Raw genomic sequence first — 12,318 nt, forward strand, 5'->3', positions numbered from 1 at the left:
TGTGTGTACCATGTGTGTTTCATTAGTGGAATTACAGATGTCTGATAATCATCAAACAACTGCTTACAATCAAACCTGTGTCTTTTACAAGAGAAGCAAATGTTTTTAACAACTGACTTGACACTCTACTCCTAACCCTTTTTCTTTTTATATTTATCCTCTTTTATCTTCTCCATTTCTCTTTCCTCTCCACACTTACCATCTCTCCTCAAAACAGCTTTCCCTTTCTTCCTCTCTAGTCCCTCCTTTTTCCACCTCATCTTCTCCATTCCCCTTCATACTCTCCTTTTTTTCTGTTTCCTTTCCCATTTCTTTCTGCTGTTGTTGATCAGAATATTTATTATTTCCTTAGGATTGTTATGAAAAGTTTTCTAGTATTATTTCTGTCAAACTCACTTGGCCTTAAGGTCTTTGGTTTTTAATGGAAGACTGTCATAAGCGCATCTCAGTATTTGCAGTTTAAGAGCTCTAAGTTGGTCCTTGAGCTTCTATCTTGATCTAACCCCCCCCCATGATTGCTTATTTTCTTGGATGATATTTTTGGCTGTGGATTCTCTCACACCACTGAACCCAGGCTATTTCCTTTTTTATTTGATGACTACTTTGCATAGGTCCCTATAAGCCAGCCCATCTGCTCATATTTTATAAACCAGGCATTTGCAGTGAGAACTGAAAAGCATCAGACAGGCAGTGGCACGAAGATGGAGTCACAGCCCCAGGTCTTCATATTCGTGCTCCTCTGGATGTCTGGTGAGACATTAAAGACTATTGGAATACCATCACAGTAATTCATTTATAGAGGAACAGCTATTTACTATTGGAATCCAATAGTATGCAGGCAATGCCATTAGAAAAGGCATTTTTGATCCCAACATTTGCATCAGGAATTCATTTTGTGTATATGTGAATGATCATTGTCTTTTTCTGATTGCAGGTGCTGAAGGGGACATTGTGATGACCCAGTCTCCTGAAATCATGTCCACATCTGTAGGAGACAGGATCACCTTAAACTGCAAATCCAGTCAGAATGTGGGTAGTAGTGTACATTGGTACCAACAGAAACCAGGGCAGCCTCCTAAACTGCTAATCTCTTATGCATCTGATAGATACACTGGGGTCCCTGATCGCTTCACAGGCAGTGGATCTGGGACAGATTTCACTCTCAGCATCAGCAGTGTGCAGGCTGAAGACCTGGCAGATTACTACTGTCAGCAGAGTTACAGCTATCCTCCCACAGTGCTTCAGCCTCCAACACAAACCTCTATAGTCTCAGCAGCTGCTTAGACCACACACAGCCCTGGACATGCACACTTCCCCTTTCTGCCTGAGATCTGCTGTGTATGATGAATTGATGAAATGTTCAGCAGAAAATTAATAAAGAGATGGCCTCCATTTTTTTTATAGTTTTGGCAATACAGGTGCATATATATAAAAAGTGAGAAGCTAAGTTAAGAGATTTAGATGTTGTGGTTTTGCACTGAGAGGATACAGTACGAGCAAGAAGCATCAGTGAAGTTTACAATGTCATGTTGGCTTTACATATGTCCATGTTATGCCTTCAGGATAGGATGAATCTGTCTAAAATAGGACAGAATTTGAAATCATTTACAAAGAATACATCATCATGAGTTTATTAGTTTAGATATAGAATTCTCAAGCTTTCATAAGTTAAATCTATGAAAAATATTGTCCATTTCATTTAGATTTTCAAATTTTGTGGTGTATAGGCTGTTGAAGTCAGACCTACTGATTCTTTTAATTTCCTCAGTGTCTGTTATTATGTCCCCATTTTTGTTTATGATTTTGCTGATTTGGATAGTGTCTCTCTCTGCCTTTTAGTTAGTTTGTCTAAAGGTTCTTCTATCTTCTTGATTTTCTCAAAGAACAAGCTCTTTGTTTCATTGATTCTCTGAATTTTTTTTCATATAATAAACAGTTTCTTACTGCAATTTTACATGGCTGTATAAAGATGAAAGCCCAGGATTGCATTATCAGCACACAGAAAGATGAGGGACTCTGGGCAACTGCTCATGTGGTATGCTTTGGTCTATATGTATGTGTCTACTGCATATATGCATCTAAAATTTATTACAGTTTATTCACTTTGTTTCCCAGCTATGTCCCCCTCCCTCATCTCCTCCAAATCCCACCTTCCCTTCCTCTTCTCCTCCCATGCCCCTCCCTCGCTCAGTTCACTTATAAGGTTGGACCTTCTCTCATTCCATCTGATCCTACCCTATCAGGTCGAATCAGGACTGGCTGCATTGTCTTATTCTGTGGCCTGCTATGGCTGTTCCACATCCCCTCATGAGAGGTGACCAACGAACCAGCCACTGAGTTCCTGTCAAAGACAGCCCCTGTTGCCTTTACTAAGGAACCCACTTGTAGACTGTGATCCCATGGGATACATCTGTACAGGGGTTTTAGATTGTCTCCATGCATGGTCCTTGGTTGTGTTGTCAGTCTCAGAAAAGACCCCTGGGCACAGATTCTTTTTTAATTTTTTATTATTTATTTATTTATTTATTTATTTATTTTATACTTTATTCACTTTGTATCCCCCCATAAGCCCACCCTCCCCTCCCGATCCCACCCTCCTTTCCCCTTCTTCATGCATGCCCCTCCCCAAGTCCACTGATAGGGGAGGTCTTTCTCTCTTTCCTTCTGATCTTAGTCTATCAGATCACATCAGGAGTGGCTGCATTGTCATCTTCTGTGGCCTGGTAAGGTCATCAAAGAGCAGACCAAACAGATTATGTCAGAGGCAGTCCCTCTTCCCATTACTATGTAACCCACTTGGGCACTGAAATGCCATGTGCTATTTCTGTGCAGGGGTTCTAGGTTATCTCCATGAATAGTCCTTGGTTGGAGTATGAGTCTCTGGGAAGACACCTGTGTTCAAGTTTTTTGTTTCTGTTGCTTTACTTGTGTGGTTCCTGTCCTCTCCAGCTCTTACTATTTCGCATATTTTACATAAGATTCCATGTACTCTGCCCAATAGTTGCCCACAAGTTTCAATGTCTACTTTGATAGTCTGCAGAAGAGAGACTTTCAGAGGCCCTCTGTGGCAGATTCCTAGGTTGTTTCCTGTTTTCTTCTTCTTCTGATGCCCATCCTCTTTGCCTTTCAGGATAGGAATTGAGCGTTTTAGTCAGGGCCCTCTCTCTTGATTAGTTTCTTTAGATGCACAGATTTTACTAGGTTTATCTTATGTTTTATGTCTATATGAGTGATATATACAGTGTATGTCTTTTTGCTTCTGGGACAGCTCACTCATGATGATCCTCTCCATGTCCCCCCATTTACCTGCAAATTTCATGATTTTCTTATTTTCATTGCTGAGTAATACTCCATTGTGTAGATTTACCACAATTTCTGCATCCATTCTTCAGTTGAGGAGCATCTGGGCTGTTTCCAGCTTCTCGCTATTACAAATAAAGCTGCTACAAACATAGTTGGATAAATATCCTTATTGTGTTATGGGTGGATCTTGAGGAAGTGCTATTCCTAGTTGTCTGAAAACTATTTATTTTATATATTTCCAGAGTGGTTGTACAAGTTTACATTCCCACCAGCAGTGGAGGAGGGTTCCCCTTTTTCCACAACCTCTCCAGCATGTGTTATCACTTGAGTTTTTCATCTTGGCCATTCTGATGGGTGTAAGGTGAAATCTCAGGGTTGTTTTTATTTGCATTTACATAATGGCTAATGATATTGAACATTTCTTTAAGTGTTTCTCTGCCATTCGATATTCTTCTACAGAGAGTTCTCTGTTTAGCACTGTTCTACATATTTAAATTGGATTACTTGGTTTGCTGCTTTTCAGCTTCTTTATTTCTTTATATATAGTGGATTTTAGTCATGTGTCAGATAAAGGGTTGGTGAAGATTCTTATCCAATTTGTAGGTGGTCGTTTTGTTTTGATGAAGGTGTCCTGTGCTTTACAGAAGTTTTTCAGTTTGATGAGCTCTTATTTATTGATTTTTGCTCTTAGAGCCTGTGCTATTGGTGTTCTGATCAGAAAGTTATCTCCTGTACCAATGAGTTCTAGCGTATTCCCCACTCGTTTTTTCTAACAGATTTAATGTGTCTGGTTTTATATTGAGGTCTTTGATCCACTTGGACTTTAGTTATGAGCTAGGTGATAAATATGGATCTATTTGCATTTTTCTACATGTAGACATCCAGTTGGACCAGCACCATTTGTTGAAGATGCTATCTTTTTTCCATTGTATGATTTTGGCGTCTTTGGCAAAGATCAGGTATCCATAAGTGTGTGGGTTTATTTCTGGTTCTTCTGTTGGGTACTGTTGATCCACCATTCTGTCTCTATGCCAGTACCATGTAGTTTTTATTACTGTTGCTCTATATTACAGCTTAAGATTAGGTATGGCAATACCTCCAGAAGATCTTTTATTGTAGAGGATTGTTTCAGCAATTCTGTTTTTTTTTTTTTTATTCCATATGAAGTTGAGAATTTTTCTTTCCAGGTCTATAAAAATTGTGTTGGTAATTTGATGGGAATTGCATTGAATCTGTAGATTGCTTTTGGCAAGATGGCCATTTTTACTGTGTTAATCCTTCCAAACCATGAGCATGGGAGACCCTCTACATCTGATATCTTCTAATTCTTTCTTCAAAGTCCTTTTGTCTTTTGTATACAAAAGGGTACTTTTTTTTTTTTTTACTTAATTTTGCATCCATCCACTGTGCTGAAGGTGATTATCATCTCTAAGAGTTCCCTGGTAAAGTTTTCTGGGTCACTAACGAATACTATCATTTCATCTGCATATAGTGATAATTTGACTTCTTACTTTCCTATTTACATCCCTTTGATCTCCTTCACCTGTCTTATTGCTCTTGCAAGGACTTCCAGAACTATTTTGAAGAGATATGGAGAGAGGGGTCAGCCTTGACTTGTCCCTAATTTCAGTGAGATTGCTTTAAGTTTCTCTCTGTTTAGTTTAATATTGGCTATAGGCTTGCTGCATATTGCCTTTACTATGTCTACATATGTGCCTTGTATCCCTGATCTCTCCAATACTTTAAATATGAATGGATGTTGGATTTTGTCAAATGCTTTTTCAGCATCTAGGGAGATTATCATGTGTTTTTTTTCTTTCATTTTGTTAATATGGTGGATCATAGTGATGGATTTCTGTATATTGAACTACCCCTGCATTCCTGGGATGAAGCCTACTTGGTCATAGTGGATGATATCTTTGATGTGATATTGTATTCAGTTTGCAAGTATTTTGTTGAGTATTTTTGCATCAATGTTCATAAGGGAGATTGGCCTTTAATTCTCTTTCTTCGTTGATTCTTTGTGAGGCTTAGGTACCAAGGTGACTGTGGCTTCATAGAATGAGTTTTGTAATGTTTCCTCTGTTTCTATTTTGTGGAATAGTTTGAAGAGAACTGGAGTTAGCTCTTCTTTGAAGGTTTGGTAGCATTCTTCACTGAAACCATCAAGTTCTGGGCTTTTTTGAATTGGAGACTTTCCATGACCACTTTTATTTCTGTGGGGAATATAGGACTATTTAATTGAATTACCTGATCCTGATTCAGCTTTGGTAAGTAGAATTGATCAAGAATATTGTCCATTTCATTTAGAATTTCAAATTTTGTGGCATATAAACTTTTGAAGGAAGTCCTAATGATGGTTTGGATTTCTTCAGTATCTGTGTTTATGTCTCTCTTTTCCTTTATGATTTTGTTGATTTGAATGATTTGTCTATCTTGTTGATTTTCTCAAATAACCAGCTCTTGGTTTCATTGATTCTTTGAATTGTTTTATTTCTTTCTAATTGATTGATTTCACCCCTGAGCTTCATTATTTCCAGCCATCTACACCTTTTTGGTGTGTCTGCTTCTTCTTTTTCTAGGGTTTTTAGGTGAGCCATTAAGTTGCATGAATGAGCTGTCTCAAATTTCTTCTTGAAGGCACTTAGTGCTATGAACTTTCCTCTTAGCACTATTTTCATTGTGTCCCACATGTTTGGGTATGTTGTTCCTTCATTTTCATTGAATTCTAGGAAATCTTTTATTTCTTTATTTCTTCCTTAACCCAGCTGTCATTTAGTAGTAAGTTGTTGAGTTTCCATGCGTGTGTAGGCTTATTGCTGTTTCTCTTGTTGTTGAGGTCCAGCTTTATTCCATGGTGATCAGATAGGATACCAGGAATGATTTCAATCTTTTTTCTGTTGAGGCTTGCTTTGTGACCAACCATATGGTCTATTTTGAAGAAGTTTCCATGAGGTGCTGAGAAGAAGGTAATTTCTTTTGTGTTTGGGTGAAAGGTTCTATAGATGTCTGTTAGGTCCATTTGATTCATGACCTCTGTTAGAGACATTGTTTCTTTGTTTAAGTTTTGTTTTTTTGACCTGTCCTTTGTTGAGAGTGGGGTGTTGAAGTCTCCCACTATTAATGTGTGGGAATCTATGTGTGGTTTAAGTTTTATTAATATTTCTTTTACAAATGTGTGTGCCCTTGCAGTTAGCGCATAGATGTTCAGGATTGTGATGTCTTCCTGGTGGAATTTTCCCTTGATGAGTATGAAGTGTCCTTCTTTATCTCTTTTGATTAATTTTGGTGGAAAGTCTATTTTATCAGGTATTAGAATGGCAACTCCTGGCTGCTTCTTGGGTCTATTTGCTTGGAAAGCTGTTTTCCAACCCTTTATTCTCAGGTAATATCTATCTTTGTGACTTAGGTGTGTTTCTTGTATGCAACAGATTGCTAGGGTTTGTTTATGCGTCCATTCTGTTAATCTGTGTCTTTTTATTGGAGAATTGAGTCCATTGATGTTGAGAAAGATTAATGACCAGTGGCTGGTAGATCCTATGATTTTGATGTTGGCTGTGGTCATAAGTTTGTGTGCTTGGTTGCTTTTTGTTTTACTGTAGTGAGGTTAATTATTTCCTGTATTTTCTTGAAAGTAGCTAGTTTTCTTGGGTTGTATTTTCCCTTCTAGAGTCTTCTGTAACTCTGGATTTGTGTGTAGGTATTGTTGAAATTTGTTTTTTTTTTTTTTTCATTGTATGTCTTGTTTTCTACGTATATAAGGACTGAGAGTTTTGCTGGGTATAGTAGCCTAGGCTGACATTGGTGTTCTCTTAGAGTCTACCTGATATCCTTCCAGACCCTCTGGCTTTCATAGTCTCTGTTGAAAAGTCAGGTGTAATTCTAAAGGGTTTGCCATTATATGTTACTTGGCCTTTTTCCCTTGTGGCTTTCAGTATATTTTTGTTCTGTATAATTACTGTTTTGATTATTATGTGGCAGGAAATTTTCTTTTCTGGTCTAATTTATTGGGTGTTCTCTAGGCCTCTTGTATTCTTATTGGCCTCTCCTTTAAGTTGGGAAAATTCTTTTCAATGATTTTGTTGAAAATATTTTCTGGGCCTTGGAGCAGGGAATCTTCTTTTTCCTCTATGCCTATTATTCTTGGGTTTTGTCTGTTTTTATTTTATTTTTATTTTATTAATTACACTTTATTCATTTTGTATCCCCCCATCAGCCCCTCCCTCCTCCCCTCCCGATCCCACCCTCCCTCCTATTTCTGAATGCATGCCACTCCCCTGTCCACTGATAGCAGAGGTTTTCCTCTTCTTTCTGATCTTAGTCTATCAGATCACATCAGGAGTGTCTGCATTGCCATCTTCTGTGGCCTGGTAAGGCTGCTCCCCCCTCAGGGGGAGGTCATCAAAGAGCAGACCAAACAGATTATGTCAGAGGCAGTCCCTCTTCCCATTACTATGTAACCCACTTGGACACTGAACTGCCATGGGCTACATCTGTGCAGGGGTTCTAGGTTATCTCCATGAATAGTCCTTGGTTGGTGTATGAGTCTCTGGGAAGTTCCCTGTGTTCAAATTTTCTTGTTCTGTTGCTCTCCTTGTGGAGACCCTGTCCTTTCCATCTCTTACTATTTCCAACTTCTTACATAAAATTCCATTTACTCTGCCCAACAGTTGACCATCAGGCTCAGCATCTGCTTTGATAGTCTGCAGGAGAGAGGCTTTCAGAGGCCCTCTGTGGTAGGTTCCTAGTTTGTTTCCTGTTTTCTTCTTGTGGCTTTCAGAAGCCCTCTGTAGAAGGTTCCTACGTTGTTTCCTGTTTTCTTCTTCTTCTGATGTCCATCTTCTTTGCCTTTCAGGATGGGGATTGAACGTTTTAGTTAGGGTCCTCTCTCTTGCTTAGTTTCTTTGGATGCACAGATTTTAGTGGGGTTGTCCTTTGTTGTATGTCTATATGAGTCAGTATATACCGTGTGTGTCTTTTTGCTTCTGGGACAACTCACTCAGGATGATCCTTTCCATGTCCCACCATTTACCTGCGAAATTCATGCTTTCCTTATTTTTCATTGCTGAGTAATACTCCATTGTATAGATGTACACAGTTTCTGCATCCATTCTTCAGTTGAGGGGCATCTGGGCTTTTTCCAACTTCTGGCTATTAAAAATAAAGATAATACAAACATGGTTCAGTAAATATCCTTTTTGTGTTCTTGAGCCTCTTTTGGATATATGCCCAGGAGTGGTATGGCTAGATCTTGGAAAAGCGCTATTCCTAGTTGTCTGAGAAAGTGCCAGATTGATTTCTAGAGTTGTTGTGCAAGTTTTCATTCCCACCAGCAGTGGAGAAGGGTTCCCCTTTCTCCACAACCTCTCCAGCATGTGTTGTCACTTGAATTTTTGATCTTGGCCATTCTCATGGGTGTAAGGTGAAATCCCAGGGTTGTTTTGATTTGCATTTCCCTAATGGCTAATGAGGTTGAGCATTTCTTTAAATGCTTCTCTGCCATTTGATATTCCTCTACAGAGAGTTCTCTGTTTAGCTCTGTTCCCCATTTTTTAAGTGGATTACTTGATTTGTTGCTTTTCAGCTTCTTTACTTCTTTATATATACTGGATATGAGTCCTCTGTCAGATAAAGGGTTGGTGAAGATTCTTTCCCAGTCTGTAGGCAGTCGCTTTGTTTTGATGACGGTATCCTTTGCTTTTCAGAAGCTTTTCATTTTCAGGATGTCCCATTTATTGATTGTTGCTCTTAGAGCCTGTGCTGTTGGTGTTCTGTTCAGGAAGTTCTCTCCTGTACCAATGAGTTCTAGGGTATTCCCAAATTTTTTTTCTAGCTGATTTAATATGTCTGGTTTTATGTTGAAGTCTTTGATTCACTTGGACTTCAGTTTTGTGCAGGGTGTTAAATATGGATCCATTTTCATTTTTCTACATGTAGACATCCAGTTGGACCAGCACCATTTGTTGAAGATGCTATCTTTTTTCCATTGTATGGTTTTGGCATCTTTGTCAAAGATCAGGTGTCCGTAATTGTGTGGGTTTATTTCTGGGTCCTCTGTTCGGTTCCATTGATCCACTATTCTGTTTCTATGACAGTACCATGCAGTTTTTAAAACTGTTGCTCTATAGTACAACTTAATATTAGGGATGGAGATACCTCCAGAAGATCTTTTATTGTAGAGGATTGTTTTAGCAATTTTGGTTTTCTTGTTATTCCATATGTAGTTGAGAATTTTTCTTTCCAGGTCTGTAAATAATTGTGTTGGTAATTTGATGGGAATTGCACTGAAACTGTAGATTGCTTTTGGTAAGATGGTCATTTTTACTATGTTAATCCTGCCAAGCCATGAGCATGGGAGATCTTTCCGTCTTCTGATATCTTCTTCTAATTCTTTCTTCAGAGACTTGAAATTTTTTTCATACAAGTATTTGACTTCTTTGGTTAGGGTTACTCCGAGGTACCTTATGTCATTTGTGGTCATAGTGAATGGTGTTGTTTCCCTACTTTCTTTCTCAGCCCTTTTGTCTTTTGTATACAGGATGCCTACTGATTTTTTTGAGTTAGTTTTGTATCCGGCCACATTGCTGAAGGTGTTTATCAGCTGTAGGAGTTCCCTGGTACAGTTTTTGGGGTCACTTATGTAAACTGCCATATCATCTGCAAATAGTGATAATTTGACTTCTTCCTTTTCAATGTGTATCCCCTTGATCTCCTACAACTGTCTTATTGCTCTAGCAAGGACTTCCAGAACTATGTTGAAGAGATATGGGGAGAGTGGGCAGCCTTGTCTTGTCCCTGATTTCAGTGGGATTGCTTTAAGTTTCTGTCCGTTCAGTTTGATGTTGGCTATAGGTTTGCTGTATATTGTCTTTACTATGTTTAGATATGTGCCTTTTATCCCTGATCTCTCCAATACTTTAAACATGAATGGATGTTGGATTTTGTCAAATGCTTTTTCAGCATCTAGGGAGATTATCATGTGGTTTTTTTCTTATTGCTGTTTCTGTTGTTGTTGAGATCCAGCTTTATTCCATGGTGATCAGACAGGATAGAAGGGATTATTTCAATCTTTTTGTATCTGTTGAGGCTTGCTTTGTGACCAACTATGTGGTCTATTTTGGAGAAGGTTCCATTAGGTGCTGTGAAGAAGGAAAATTCTTTTGTGTTTGGGTGTAAGGTTCTGTAATGTCTGTTAGGTCCAATTTATTCATGACCTCTGTTAGAGATATTGTTTCTTTGTTTAATTTCTGTTTAGTTGACCTGTCCTTTGTTGAGAGTGGGGTGTTGAACTCTCCCACTCTTACTGTGTTGGGATCTATGTGTGGTTTAAGTTTTATCAATGTTTCTTTCACAAATGTGGGTGCCCTTGTATTTGGGGCATAGATGTTCAGGATTGTTATGTCTTCTTGGTGGAATTTTCCCTTGATGAGTATGAAGTGTCCTTCCCCATCTCTTTTGATTAATTTTGGTTGAAAGTCTATTTTATCAGATATTAGATTGGCTACTCCTGCTTGCTTCTTGCATCCATTTGCTTGGAAAGCCCTCTTCCATCCCTTTACCCTCAGGTAATGTCTATCTTTGTGACTTAGTTGTCTTTCTTGTATACAACAGATTGCTGGGTTTTGTTTATGCATCCATTCCGTTAGTCTGTGTCTTTTTATTGGAGAATTAAGTACATTGATATTTAGAGAGATTAATGACCAGTGGCTGTTAAATACTTTGTCTTTGATGTTAGCTGTGATCATACAGTTGTTTGCTTGGTTGCTTTTTGTTTTACTGTAGTGGGGTTATTTATTTCCTCTGTTTTCTTTGATATAGCTAGTTTTCTTGGTTGTATTTTCCCATCTACTGTCTTCTGTAATGCTGGATTTGTTTGTAGGTATTGTTGAAATTAGTTTTTGTCATTGAATATCTTGTTTTCTCCGTCTATGAGGACTGAGAATTTTCCTGGGTATAGTAGCCTGGGCTGACATCTGTGTTCTCTTAGGGTCTGCTTGATATCTGTCCAGGCCCTTCTGGCTTTCATAGTCTCTGTTGAAAAGTCAGGTGTGATTCTAATGGGTTTGCCATTATATTTTACTTGGCCTTTTTCTCTTATATCTTTTAGTATTTTGTCTTTGTTCTGTATACTTACAGTTTTGATTATTATGTGGCGGGAGGATTTTCTTTTCTGGTCTAATTTATTGGGTGTTCTATAGGCCTCTTGTATTCTTATTGGCCTCTCCTTTAAGTTGGGGAAATTTTCTTCAATGATTTTGTTGAAGATATTTTCTGGGCCTTGGTGCAGGGAGTCTTCTTTTTCCTCTATTCCTATTATTCTTAGGTTTTGTCTTTTTATGCTGTCTTGAATTTCTTAGACGTTCTGTGTCAGGAATTTATTAGATTTAAGATTTTCTTTGACAGATACATCCATTTCTTCCATTGTTCTTCTACACCTGAGATTCTTTCTTCCATTTTTTGTAGCCTATTGGTTATGCTAACCTCTGTAGTTCCTGCTTTCTTCCCTAAGTTCTTTCTCTCCACAATTTCTTCCATTTGTGTTTTTTTTTTTTAATTTTTCCAATTCTCTCTTCAGGTCTTGAACTATTTTGTTGGTTTTCTTCACCTGTCTGACTGTATTTTCATGTTTTTCTGTCAATTCCTTCATCTGTTTGTTTGAACAATCCACTGTTTCTTTTATTTCATTCAGTGATTTAAGCATTTCCTCTCTAAAGGCCACAGACTGTTTGGCTGAGGCTTCCTATATTTCTTTTTGTATTTTATTTGTTTCCTGTGTTATCTTCTTCATGAGTATAGATGTTAGGTCATCTCCTTGAATTTCAATTATGCTGGGGCTATTTGCCCCTGGATAACTGGGTTCTGGAGATGCCATATTACTCTGGCTTTTGTTGGTTGAACTTTTATGCTGTCCTCTACACATTGCGCTATCTTAGTTGTTTGAACTTAGTTTCTGGTTGTTCCTGGACTCTTGTAGTGGAGAGAATACCTTTGGCAGGAAGATGGTTTTTCCTGAAG

At 38.3% G+C, this 12,318-nt stretch overlaps 1 gene segment (V, D, J or C); it reads left to right on the forward strand.

Annotated features, from left to right (window-relative positions):
* Positions 1–682: 682 nt before the first annotated feature.
* On the forward strand, positions 683–1,311 carry LOC132654192 (immunoglobulin kappa variable 4-1-like). The segment is given in 2 exon segments: positions 683–750; positions 935–1,311. Coding segments are annotated over 2 exon segments (399 nt in total).
* The last annotated feature ends 11,007 nt before the right edge of the window (positions 1,312–12,318 follow it).

This window comes from Meriones unguiculatus, chromosome 5 (genome assembly GCF_030254825.1).
Source record: "Meriones unguiculatus strain TT.TT164.6M chromosome 5, Bangor_MerUng_6.1, whole genome shotgun sequence".
Classification (NCBI taxonomy): domain Eukaryota; kingdom Metazoa; phylum Chordata; class Mammalia; order Rodentia; family Muridae; genus Meriones; species Meriones unguiculatus.